We start from the raw sequence: 14,091 nt of genomic DNA, 5'->3' as shown, positions 1-14,091 counted from the left end.
CAGCAATGCTCAGGGGTTACTCCTGGCTTTGCAGTCACAAATTACTCCTGGCGATGCTTGGGGGACCACATGGGATGCCAGGGATCGAACCCGGGTCGGCCACGTGCAAGGCAAATGCCTTACCCTCTGTGCTATCGCTCCGGCCCCAGGAGAGTGACCTCTTGAGTGCCAACACAGGAGATGCATGGTTTTTGACTGCATTGAATTGCTTGAATTTTAGTTCTTACCTGCTAAGGGTACCACTCAAATCTAGCCTATCAATTTTTCCCTCCACTTTTTTTTTCTTTTAGAGAGTAGAGCAAAATTGAAAAAAAATTTTTTTTTCTTTTTGGATCACACCCAGCAATGCTCAGGTGTTACTCCTGGCTCTGCACTCAGGAATTACTCCTGGCAGTGCTTGGGGGACCATATTGGATTTCCCCGGGATCAAACCGGGTCAGCCACGTGCAAGGCAAATGCCCTACCCGCTGTATTACCACTCTGGCCCCCAAATTGAAAACTTTTTATGCTACTTTTTTTTTTAATGGTGTTTATCACTCTGTACCCTGAGCCCTTTTTTTTTTTTAGTTACCTAAAATGTTTTAGTATGATCCATTTAAAAGCACTTAGTTATGTTTCTCTTTCTTTTTTTTTTTTTCAACCTGTAGAAACCACTGAAATCCTTATTTAATACTTGGAGCTGTTGTTTGCATAACTATCCTGTGTGTCAGAGGGCAAGGCAGATGCTCTGAAAGTGTGGAGACTTCATGCCTGTGAGGCTTACTGGGTTTTTTTTTTTTCCCCCTCTCCTTTCTGTTTCTTAAAATCAGGCTTCCGGATGTCTCTGGTAAAATCCTCTCTCTTTTCTTAGCTGGACTGGAGTATTCCTCTGGGGTGTCTGCTCATCACCTGTGGACTTCTAAATTTGAAGTCTGAAGAGAAAGCAGGCACATTTTGTTTGTCTCTGACAATTATGCCTAAATTGTTTACGCTGGAGAGGGGCCAGGAGATAAACTGAAGAATGTAATTTGTCTTCGACTTGAAGATTTCAGGGAGAGGTCTTATCATACCCCAGATCACCACCAGTGTCCCTGGCAGAGGAAATGGAGTCCATCAGTACAGAAACCCAGTCCTCTTAGGCAGCTCTGCCGTAAGCTGCCTGTGGGTTGGCATAAAACCCAGTGAATAGGTAGTTCCATTCTGGGCATGCCTGATTGCAGTTTGCTGCATTCAGTTTCCTGGTCTCTGTAAATAGAAGGTTTCTATTCGAGGGAAGAGAAAATAGACCCACATAATAAATGAGCTTGTATATTTAGGTGTTCGCGTGTGATTCCCATACCAGATTGACAGGAAGCACATGGCAGACCAGTTCATCTTGAGTATTTTTGCTGAGTTGCGTTAAACTGTAGAAACACTTTTGTAGTTTGCTACCAAAAAACCAAACCCAAACAAAACAAAAACAGTTCTCCTGGAACGAACAGCCAGTGCTGATTTTCTCAGAAGCTTTTGCCATGAATCAGTGCGTGGCGGGTGGGATAGGGGTTATTAGAAGAGACAATTAGGCATATTTACCTTTCCGTCTTTTGGCAATAAACAAGAGCTGAGGGTTAAGCTTGTAACAGCATTGTCTCGTTGAAGCATCACTAACACCCTCCCGCCCCCCTGAGAATGGGATTTGATGCTACCTTCATTCCAAGGGTAAGAAAACGGAGGCCCAGAGGATTAAAGGAACTAGCTCAGGCTCATACAGCAGGTGATAAGTGTACCTGATGATACATATACCATCAGGCTTTGAACACACCTGATCCTTTCATAGCTTTCTAGAGATTTGAAGATGTAAGCGCATGTTTGAGTCTCTCTGCTTCTCAGTCTTAAGGGTCAGTCAGCTTAGATAACAACGTCCTTGTTGATTTAAAAGGAGGCTAGTCCTTGTGGATGTATCAGATCTGGTTTGGAGTCAGAGGTTAAACAGGACTACATTCTGGGCACCAGGGATAACAGACGTGTTTGCTATGAATAAGTGTGGTTTTTAAAATAGTGGCTTGAATCTAGTCCAAGGATCATTCTAGGCTGAATGGTATTTACAGCCTGTAAGGCCAAAGAGTAGAAGACCAGAACGAGTGAAATGTATAACATTGTTGTACTGTTATGACAGTTGTTGATGAATTACTTAAACTTTTATAGGAGGAAAAGCACCTCAAGGGTTGAAATTTAAATGATTACTATGATACTTTGACAATAGACGTGATTTTTTTTATATTAAAGGTTAGTGGTATTTTTTGAGAATTTACATGTATTAAATTCATTAATTAGTTTGCTTATATTCTTATGCCAAGACTTGAAGTGGTTCATATTTGATTCTACCGGTGTCTTGAACTTATTAAGGAGATTCATTGAATCACAGAAATAAAAATAAATCTTACAAACTTGTCTTTCCTGTTTTGGCTGGATTACACCTAAAGAAACAAATGAAAAATCTATCCTATTTTAAGAAGCTGGGGGCGGGGGGGGAAATATGACATCTATCTACAACTTTTTCCAATGCTAGATAATCCTGATATTTATAATGTTTAGAAATTTGATTTCTTACAAATGGATGAAAGAAGCTCTATATTAAAAATATAAAAAGTAATTTACTATGTAAAAAATGTATTTTTGGGAAAAAAACCAGAAAGCACTTAGCTGAAAAAGGACTTCTTTATAATGATGATATATCTAAATTTCTAAAATAAGAAAAAAAGGCATTTTTCCCCCAAAACATTTTCATCAACCCCTAGGACCAACCCCTGGAAATCTTATCTAGTGCTCTGTCTTTTCGAAAAAGAGGTTTACTTAATTTCAGGAGGAGGGGCAGGAGAAAAATAACAGTGCAGACACAAACACACACATACATACACCCTATAGTTTCCTAAACTATCCTAATTCTTTGCATTCCTCCTGTCAAAATGTTTGCTTATAGCTATCCTTGCATTACCATTTAGGTGCATTTCTAAATTGTGTTTGCTGGAAATTGAGCAAATATGTTCAGTTTTTCTATAATGTATGTTTTGGATTAATTACTAAGTCACTCTGAAGTATATCGACTCTAACTTTTTGACCATTTAATAATTCTGTTTTCTCTTAGAAAGGATATGGAAAATACTTGAAAGAATGCCTCTAGAGTTTTTAACACCTGCTTATCTGAGTCTCTTTTAAAAAATATATATTTCTGGGACTGGAGCGATAGCACAGCGGGTAGGGTGTTTACCTTGCACGCAGCCGACCCAGGTTCGATTCCCAGCATCCCATATGGTCCCCCGAGCATGGCCAGAAGTAATTCCTGAGTGCATGAATCACGAGTAAACCCTGTGCATCGCTGGGTGTGACCCAAAAAGCAAATATATGCATATATATGTATGTATATATATATATATATATTTCTACTCTAGTACCTATATTAATCCTATTTATAATTTAAAAGTGAGTAAAAAAATTTTTCAAAGTAAGTGGAGACATGGAATATTTCTTATTTTAGGTCTGTCCCTAGCAGTTAAACACCTAAAGTTTGAAGTGGAAAATTGTTTTTAATTAACTTGTTAATGCATTTTGATCAGCTTGATGATGAAAACATGAGAAAAGTTCCTTAAATTTTAGTATTTGCCAATTTTATTAGAATAAGCAGATTTGGATTGCTTATTTATCTATATTAGAAAACACATATCTAATACGTATGTAAAAAAAAAAAACTTAAGAGGGGGCAGTACAAAAAGTTTGAGGGGGCTGGAGAGATAGCAGAGCAGGTAGGGCGTTTGCCTTGCACGCGGCCGACCCGGGTTCGATTCCCAGCATCCCATATGGTCCCCTGAGCACCGCCAGGAGTAATTCCTGAGTGCAGAGCGAGGAGTAACCCCTGACCGGGTGTGACCCAAAAAGCAAAAAAAAAAAAAAACAAACTTTTAAGAGGAGGCATTGAAATAGTAGAGCAGGCGTGGTGCTTGCCTTTACGTGAGACTGACCCGAGTTGGGTTCTCAGCACCCTGAGCACTATCAGGACTGATTCCTGAGCACAAGCCAGGTGTGGCCCCAAATTAAGACAGAACCAAAAAAAACGAAGCTTAAGGTACCTACATGCACTGATTATATCTGAAATACCCTTAATGAATCACTAAGGAAAAGTGTCTTTTCCTTTTAATCCCACCAGAGGACTGGCCTAGTCCAGACTATGTTTTACTTTATCTTACTTAAAATGTATTATTTTTCTATTTATTTGTATTATTAAAACATTTTTCTGTTCTGCCGTCTTTAATTTATTTGCAGGGAAGGGATGCTCAAGAATGCCTCCTGGTAGTTCTTGGCCAACCAGATGGGAGATTTAGTGCAAGGGTTTGAGCAGTGGACCTGAGGATACAGTGCTACTCGGACCCTCCAGGATGTCAGAGATGACTGCGCTTGGGCCCATAGCGCTGCCCCCGCTGATACTTTCCTGGAGGGGGATGCCATGTGGTTCTGGGGATCCCGTCTGGGTCAGCTGCATACAAGGCACTTGCCCCTATACTCTCTCTCCACTGAGGCTGTGTTTATTATTATTTTTATTATTATTATTATTATTATTAGGTCACACCTGGCGATGTACAGGGGTTCCTCCTGGCTCATGCACTCAGGAATCCCTCCTGCCGGTGCTCAGGGGACCCTATGGGATGCTGGGAATCGAACCCCGGTCAGGCCGCATGCAAGGCAAACGCCCTCCCCACTGTGCTATCGCTCCAGCCCCTGAGGCTGTGTTTTAAAGCATCCGTTCTAATAACACCTCAGACTTCGATGGAGATCTCTTCAGGGAAGTTTGCCTATACTTTGCAAAGTGTGGATTTGCACACCCAAATTGCATCTTTTAGGTGACCCTCTTCCTTCTGCCAAACTCTGCAATGCACTGTGATTCTTGTTGTTGGACCACACCCAGGTGGGCTGAGAGCTTACTCCTGACTCTGTGCTCGCTCAGGGATCACTCCTGGTAGGCTCTGGCTGCCATATGGGGTGCTGGGGATCCACCCCAGGTCAGCCGTGTGCAAGGCAGGCACACTACGCATTGTACTATCTCTCTGGTCCCTGCACTGGAAAAAAATTTTTAGGAAAACAGACAAACAAATAGAATAGAAAGGAAAAGAAGAGGGTAAAAGAAAAGAGGCCAGAGAGAGAATACTGGGGTTAGGTGTTTGTCTTGCTCTGGGCCAACTCTGGTTCAACCGCCAGGGTGAATTTTTCTCATCCTTGTTGCCAGAGTTCAGTAGCGGATTCCGTTTCTCTCTGGGGGTAGGTGCTGGGTTCTTTCACTTGGTTCCACTTCCTTCCCTTCCCATTTGTCTTCCTTATCTTCTTCCCTTCCCTCCCCGAAGAAATTTCGTATCTTCGTTCCTGGGCCCACGAGGGGCTGGTGAGCAGGCTGGGTTTGTCTCAAAGGCCACATCCAGCCAGGCCTGCCAATGGTGTTCTTGTCCTCCAGGCCCTGGGACCGAGCTGAGTGGCTCCAGCACCCCACAGAAGCTCCCGATGCCCGTGCCCAGTGGCCGGCCCTCACCGGCACCCCCTGCCGCAGCACAGCCTCCAGCAGCAGCCGTCCCTGGCCCCTCCGTGCCGCAGCCCGCCCCGGGCCAGCCGTCACCCATCCTTCAGCTGCAGCAGAAGCAGAGCCGGATCAGCCCCATTCAGAAGCCTCAAGGCCTGGACCCCGTCGAGATTCTGCAAGAGCGGGAATACAGGTAACGTACCTGTCCAGGGAGGGCTGAAGAGGCTGGCTTCCTGCAAGGACCCAGCAGAGTGCAGGTGGTGTGCTCCCTCGTAGTTTGGTCATTCTGTACTCTGGGACATGGGAAAGGCCTGCGTGTAGTTGCCGTTGCAGAGCCTGAAGCTCATGGCAGGAGGGTGCTTTCAGAACAACAACAACCACCACCACAAAATTGCCACTCAGTGCCTCTTTTGCAGACCACAACACCCAAAAGGAGAGAGAACAAAAGGGAATGCCCTGCCACAGAGGCAGGGTGGGATGGGGAGACGTGGGGTGGGAGGGATGCTGGCACCCGTGGTGGTGGAGGATGGGCACTGATGGAGGGATGGGTACTTGATCATTGTATAGCTGAAACCCAAGTACAAAAATTGGTAAATCTACAATTGTACCTCATGGTGTTTCACTAATAAAAATTTTTTAAAAATAAAAAAAAAGAACAAGAAAAACTATAAGATTCACCGATATATGGGACCAAAAAATGTATGTGGAAGTTACTGGGGAGTAGGTAGACTTTTGTAACTTGCAAATAAATGCCAGTGATTGACAGCCAAAAAAAAATGTTTGCCATTGGGGTGGGAAACAGGGGCTTTCTGGTACCTCTGCGTTGACTGGACTGTGATATTTCACTCGGTCAGAAAACTCACCAACCTCTCTGTTATTCTGGGTGCTGTGTGAAGCACCAGGATTTGACAATTAAAGCCTGATCTGAAGTTGCTGTGAACCTAAGACAATGATCATCTCACATGAGCATCTCACATCAGTGCTTTGTCAGTTTGTCCCAGTCAGGAATAACCTGAGTTACTTTCATTAGGCTGTCCTTCAGGTTAATGAAATGTCTCAGGACACTAACACATATGTTTGCAGATTGTGTGTGTGTGTGTGTGTGTGTGTGTGTGTGTGTGTACTTAGCGAGGGCATAATATATTGATATGCAGTACTTCACGTTTCTATTCAATAAGAGAAGTCAAAAGTACTTAAAATGAGGCAGTGAATGGGATAGAGAGGAAATTACTTAATTGCTCTGGAATTCTGACTTCCTAGCTAACTTTTCTTTTCCTTTCCTGAAGGTATATAGTTACCTGTTCCTGTGTTTAAATCATGTGAACTTCCCTCATAATACACTCCCTGTACCAGAAATCTTTCTGGATTTGTCCTCCATATTCAACCTGCATTGTTACATGGGTTTTCTGAGCTCCTAAATTTTCTTGATCATTCTTACTAGAATTTTCGTCGCAGGTCTTTCTGGTAATGAGCTCATATTAGCCCCTTTCAGAAGTGAGTTTAATGGATGGTCTCTCAAAGTATATAATACAAAGTAGTAGAGGGGCCTGATCGACAGTACAGCGGATAGGGCTTTTGCCTTGCTTGCAACTGACCTGGGTTCATTCCCCAGCATCCCATATGGTCTCCTGAGCACTGCCAGGAGTAATTCCTGAGTGCAGAGACAAGAACAACCCCGGGGCATCTCTGGGTATGACCCAAAAAGCAAAAGGGAGAAAGGAAGGAAGGAAGGGAGGGAGGGAGGGAGGGAGGAAGGGAGGAAGGGAGGAAGGAAGGAAGGAAGGAAGGAAGGAAGGGAAAGGAAGGAAGGAAGGGAAAGGAAGGAAGGAAGGGAAAGGAAGGAAGGAAGGAAGGAAGGAAGGAAGGAAGGAAGGAAGGAAGGGAAAGAAAGGAAGGAAGGAAGGAGGGAGGGAGGGAGGGAGGGAGGGAGGGAGGGAAGGAAGGAAGGAAGGAAGGAAGGAAGACCATTTCAGTGTTGCATTTTTGTTTTGTCTCATTTTACCCTTGATCCAGCTGCTGATGCTAATCTACAGGCCTAAAAAGATTGAAACCCACTGCTTGGACACAGTGTTGCTAACCACTGTGCTCAGAATTGGTGTAAAAACATTGAAAACCGTTTTCATTTGGTTTTGGGGCCACACCCATCTGGACTCAGAGTTTACTCATGGTTCTGCTCAGGTATCACTCAGAGGACCATATGTGGTACTGGGGATTAAATTTAGGTCAGCTGCATGCAAAGCAAATGCCTTACTGTCTCTCTGGCCACAAATCACTTTTTTTTAGACCATTCATAGGTGTGAAAGGTTTTTGTCTATCTACTCATCTCTCTCTTCCAAGTATAGGCATTGTAGAAAGTGGTGGATTGGCTACTTTTTGTATTATTACCATTATTACTTAGTAAATGTTTTCTCTAAAGTTGTGGCTTTCAACATGATTGATCAGGGAACCCAGCATCCCAAATTTCTGTGGACCCTTTGCCCGGGATTTCTCTAAGGCCATCTCAAGATGAGTCTTCTAGGGACATCTTTAATTTTAGCCACAGGGTACTGGCTCTTCTTACTTGTGTAAGTTGTTCAATTGCAGTCATCAGTTGCATATATCCTCAGAAGTCATTAGAGTAAGTCCCTTAGGCATTCGTAAAGAATTACACAGGAACGTTACCTTTGTCCCTCTTTAATAGAACGACTTGCTAGCTTTGATCACTGATAATGGGAAGGCACTTGGTTATCTTTATCTGCTGATCGAGGATTTGACCAAGGTCTAAAAAAAAAAATCTCTTTCACAATTTCATGAACTTAAGTTGGAACAAAAAACCATCTGTCAGAAATTCTTTAGCAGATATTAATTTCCTTCACCATTGTAATACCACTTACCCTGTCTGTGAAAATTAAAAGGAAATTGTCAGAATCATAAATTTTTAAAAGTCAGTTAGCTGCCTTTTCTTGTTCATCATAAAATCAGATTTTTGACAAATTAACCTTCTTTATTCAGTAGGAGCATAAATAAGTCCCTGCATAGGAACACAACTGCTTCAGATTTGTACAGATTTTCTTCAGATAAAAACATATTGTTCCCATTTAAATTGGATCTTTTCTTTTTGACCATTTTTCTCGAGTGATGGAACTCTTTTGCTCTCTGTGTTTCTGTCAGAGAAATGCTTTTAGTGTTTTTTTTTTAAATTTCTTTTGGCACAATTTGTTTGCCTTGTTCATATATGTAACGTTAGTCCTTTCAGTTAGGGTAGATCAGAGTGCCCCCTGGAAATATACCTTCTTTTTTTTTTTTTTGCTTTTTGGGTCACACCCAGCGATGCACAGGGGTTACTCCTGGCTCTGCACTCAGGAGTTACTCCTGGCGGTGCTCAGGGGACCATATGGGATGCTGGGAATCGAACTCGGCCTGGCCGCGTGCAAGGCAAACGCCCTACCCGCTGTGCTATCACTCCAGCTCCGGAAATAAACCTTCTTAAGCAAACAAACAGAAAGTGCCGCATGAACTTGCTACTGTTCCCCTGCGTCTTCCCAGAACCTGGGTGGGGGTTAGTATCTGCCCACTTTGGGAAATATAGATGTTTGGTCAAGAGTGCTCCGGGAATTGTCACATGAGCATATAAACAAATATTTGCATAAGTGATATAGTTGACATTCAAGGGAACTGATGTAAGAAGAGTATTTGGAATTATATCAAGGTATCAAGGTGCAATTTTTTTCTATTTTTTTTCTTTTTGGGTCACACCCGGAGATGCACAGGGGTTACTCCTGGCTCTGCACTCAGGAATTATTCCTGGTGGTGCTCAGGGGACCATATGGGATGCCAGGGATCGAACCCAGGTTGGCCGCATGCAAGGCAAACGCTCTACCTGCTGTGCTATCACTCCAGCCCCTCAAGGTGCATTTTTAACATGAAGATTTCCTAATTTCCAGAAGCTTACTTGTCTGCTTACCATGTTGTTGTTATTGTGTGTGCGTGTGCGTGTGCGTGTGCGTGCGCGTGTGTGTGTGTGTGTGTGTGTGTGTGTGTGTGTGTGTGTTAATAATCCTGTCCTGGTTTCCACTGATACCTGGGACATTTCTTCTTGACAGTTATCAAGGGCTGCTTTGTCAGAGTTTTTTATTTATTTTTTTTAAGGCAGTCCTCCTCTCCGTCTTTTTAAAAGTGTCACTCAGCTCCTTGAAGGAACAAAATGTCCCCGTGTCATTTTCTGTTCAAATAACTCTCCTGCAGGAATCATAAACTTCTCCTCTGGACCTGAACAAATATCCGTTGCCTCTAATGGAACTCTTTTTCTTACCAGCACAGTAACCCCTCTTGATTTACTGTTCAATCCGTATGAAAAACCTGGGTGACCTAATTCTGCTTCAATTTTCTGTACTCGTGAGGACACTGAGTGAGTCTCCTGCAGTTATGTGGTATTACATCTGTTGTTGTTTTGCAAAGTTGAGAATCCCGAATCTCTTTATCGGACTTCCTGCTGAATCCCATTGATGGGAAGATGAAATTGTCCGGAGAAGAGCATTATTTAAAGATTTCTATTAGCAACAACAACAAGATAAAATTTCCCATGTTAAGGAAGTGTGGAGTCACCCTCCCACCACGTGCTGGAGTGAATGCATAGAGTTTTGCTACAGAAGCTGCCCTTCCTCTAGAGTTGGCACGTTCGCACCCTGTACCATTGGCTCCATTTCACAAAAGAGAGAGTCCTCTGTGCTGGGGAATCTATGATTCACTGAGAAATTACTAGGCCTCTAGGAGATGCAATCATTTCAGGAAGGAGTGCTCCCTTTCCTGTGCAGAAAGCCTCCCCTCACTTCAGTTTATCTCCGAGTTCAGTATCCCAGTCACTTGATGTTCCGTCTACTTGAGGTTCTTACTCTTGCTTCCCTCCTTCCTCTTTTTGCTCCCTACCTCCCACGCACTCAGTTATGTGAGATTTAATCTCTGTACCGCCAGTCCAGTGTCCCACAGTTACGTATTTAGTCCGAGTTCCATAGTCCTTTAGAAATCAAGAAAGACACAGTCATTCGCTGGGGCGAGCACCTGATCCAGTTTGTCCAAGAGAGTAAACCAGAGTACCAAGGGGATTCAGGATCTTGGGAAGTCGAGTGGCCAGCAAGATAATACAGTGGGTAAGGTACTTGCCTTGCATGAAGCTGACTTGGGTTTAATCCCTGACACCCTGTATGGTTTTCCAAGTACTGCCAGGAGTGATCTCTGAGCACAGAACCAGGGGTAAGCCCTAAGCACTGCTGGCTGTGGCCCAAAACCAAACAAACAAAAGATCTATGGGAATCTAATGAAAAGGGCCTTTATTAATCTAGAGCCTAATACATACATCAGTTTGCTCGAGCGGGCCCAGTAACGTCTCCATTGTGAGACTTGTTGTTACTGTGTTTGGCACATCGAATACGTCAACAGGGAGCTTGCCAGGCTTTGCAGTGCGGGCGCAGTACTCTCGGTAGCTTGCCAGGCGCTCGGAGAGGGGGGCAGGAATTGAACTCAGGTTGGCTGTGTGGGCCGTGTGCAAGGCAAATGCCCTATCTGCTGTGCTATCGCGTATTAGTAGTAAAAAAAAATATGAAAGAAAGTTTTTGATTTTACCAAACAAGCAAAATGTTAAAGTATATTGTTGCTTGAATTTGCAGATGTTTAGTATGCCATACTCTAAAGGCCTCTAAATGTGCTAGTGTTTGCATTGGCATACACAGTTAAAATAACAGCATGATGATACTGCTAATACTAGTACCACCAAGTTATGTTGATAAATTAGAATTAATGACGTGGATGTGTCCAATAGGAATCTTGTCATGTTTTTATTTTCAGTGAAGCCAAGGATAAAGGATACTTTTCCCCTGCTATAACTTTTACTTTTTTGAAACAGATGACATTTTATTTCTCTTCCAAAGCAAACTGAGTGATTTCTTTTTTAAGTACCCATTTTGCTGTTTGAACACTCTGAAGTATTAAATGCAGTATTTAAGTTGCAGGAAGTTTCACTTTTTAAAATTACTACATAGAATTACAACAATTGACAAAGCCCAAACAGTGACATTTCATAAACAGAATTATTCATTATCAACATTTATAGTTGATGACTGGGCAAGTTTTTGGTTGCAGAATATATTTTAATTGTCAGAGAAATAAAGGTCAAATCTCCACTCCCTCCTTTACTAACTCTGTGAAGTCCACCTACATGTTATTTTTACTGTCTCCAAACTTCAGTTTTATCATCAGTTTAATGGAATCATTGTAGCATTTATCTCATAGGTTTATGTGTGTTTGTGTGTGTGTGTGTGTGTATATATTTATACATATATGTGGTAGCAGGGAGTTAGAGAATCAAATCTCATTATTCCATTGAACCTGACCATGTACAGTCGGTGTTAGTTTATCACGATGATTATTATTGTTTTTTTTTGTTACAATTATTACTGTTTTGTTGAAATTTAATCAAGACAGGTTGTTCCCAAGTTTGAAGGGAGGTAGTACTAAAAATTGATTTAAATGTAATATGTAATATTAAGAACAGGATCTACAGAAAGAGAGGGACAGACATAGAAGGACTGCACTCATTTGTGGAGTATAAAACAACATAACATGAGGCTGATGCCTAAGGATAGTAGATACATGGGGCAGATAAGATTGCTCCATAGCTGGAAGCCTGCCTCATGAGCAAAGGGGAGAAGGCAGCTGGAACAGAGAAGGGATCGCTAAGAAAAAGATGGCTGGAGGAACCGGTTGGGATGGGAGATGTGTGCTGAAAGAAGATAAAGGACCAAACATGATAACCTCTCAGGGTCCGTATTGCAAACCATAATGCCCAAAAGTAGAGAGAGATTATGGGGAATCAGATCTGCCATGGAGGCGGGGGGAGGGTGGGAAAGGGGGGCTTATACCAGGGATATTGTTCATGGGGAATGTGCACTGGTGGAGGGATGGGTGTTTGATCCTTGTGTGATTGTAACCCAAACATGAGAGCTTGTAACTATCTCACAGTGAGTCAATAAAATTAATTGAAAAAAAAAAGAGAACAGGATCTAGGTGAACACTAAAGATAAGAATTCAGATGGATAACTGTAATATTGGCCCTAGGGAAAAAAGAAAGTATGAGTATTTTTTTTTGCATGTGTTCTACCATTATTATGGAGAAATACCTGTCATTCTATTTTTTGATGCTATCTAAAATGAAAATTTCTGGCAGTTCTATTCTAGAAACTCTAAGTTTTAAAATCCTGTTTATTGCTGCTCCAAGCCTGATTTTTTAAAAATGCCTAATTTGCCTTTTCTTTTCTCAAGTAAGCACTGCTCACAGGAAGTGGTTGTGGTTGGCAGAGCTCTCTCTGAACGTTTTGAGCTGGCTGATTTCTGTGGCCTCAGCACCTAAAACTGTTCGCGTTCACTCAACTGTAATGGCAGGCCATCAGCATCTCGGCAGAGAAGGGCAAATGGCCCCATCACCTTAGGACAGAACTAGCAGTTAGGAAGAAAACTTGGTTGTCTCAGCTCTACGCTCCAACAGGCTGGGCTTTGGGGACCAATCAGATTTCCCTGTCTCATTTTCTCTCTCTGTTCAGAGTTAGCAGAGACACCTGACTGCTTCCTCAATGTCTCAGGAGTCAGGAACCTTCTTCTTTTTGTTTATTTGTTTGTGTGTGTTGGGCCACACCCAGGATGCTCAGGAGTTACTCCTGGCACTACACACGGGAATTATTCCTGGTGGTGCACAGGGGACCCTGTGGGATGCAGGGGATCAAACTTAGATCAGCTGCGTGCCAGGTAAGTACTCTTAACAGCTATACTGTTTCTCTAACCCCCCCCAGGAGGCTTCTTTCCTGGGTTTTAGAGGAAGAATTATGGAAGGCCAGAGTTTTAAGTAACAAAATACTTGTCTGCATTAATTCAGAAATACCTTTTCTCTGCTTAACATCAGGAATCCTACTTGAATATCAAAAAGGGTCCATCAGTGTCTCAGATGTGTTCTGGTTGGTTGGTTGGTTGGTTGGTTGGGGTTTTGTTGTTGTTGTTGTTGTTTTGGGGAGCCACACTTGGCAATGCTCAGAGGTTTTCTCCTGGCTCTGCACTCAGGAATAAGTCCTGGCAGTGTTCTGCTCAGGTGACCATATAGGATGCCAGGGATCAAACCAGGGTCGGTTGTGGGCTCGGCAAGCATCTTACCTGCAATTCTGTTTCTCCAGCCCCCTTGGATGTGTTTTGTCATGAGGTTGTCGTTGATCATTTAAGACAAAATTGTAATGTTTATTTCCACCTCCCCACTGCCTTTTCTGTTATTTCCTCTAGACTTCAGGCTCGCATAGCTCACAGGATACAAGAACTGGAAAATCTGCCTGGCTCCTTGCCACCAGATTTACGAACCAAAGCAACTGTGGAACTGAAGGCACTTCGATTACTCAATTTCCAGCGTCAGGTAATACCTTTTCCCCAGTGAATGTGAGACACAGGAAATAAATGTAATTGTTCCTGAGTGTTATTTGTGATTTTCCTGAAGTCTGTTCAAAGTTGTTATAAAGTTACAAACTTAGTCATCTTCTAGACCAGCAGCATAGAGCTAAAAGTAA

At 42.7% G+C, this 14,091-nt stretch overlaps 1 protein-coding gene across 3 annotated transcripts in view; it reads left to right on the top strand.

The window, feature by feature from the left end:
* Positions 1–14,091, top strand: part of SMARCA2 (SWI/SNF related, matrix associated, actin dependent regulator of chromatin, subfamily a, member 2) — a 230,175-nt gene that overhangs the window by 33,517 nt on the left and 182,567 nt on the right. For all 3 annotated transcript variants that reach the window (XM_056106879.1, XM_056106877.1, XM_056106878.1), the window contains exons 5-6: positions 5,456–5,711; positions 13,814–13,940. In XM_056106879.1, coding sequence (XP_055962854.1) covers positions 5,456–5,711; positions 13,814–13,940 — 383 coding nt within the window. The remainder of the gene's footprint in view (positions 1–5,455; positions 5,712–13,813; positions 13,941–14,091) is intronic.

Source organism: Sorex fumeus, unplaced genomic scaffold (genome assembly GCF_029834395.1).
Source record: "Sorex fumeus unplaced genomic scaffold, SorFum_2.1 ptg000149l, whole genome shotgun sequence".
NCBI lineage: Eukaryota > Metazoa > Chordata > Mammalia > Eulipotyphla > Soricidae > Sorex > Sorex fumeus.
Note: the sequence above shows the minus strand (reverse complement) of the source record. Positions and strands in the feature narration are given on the sequence as shown.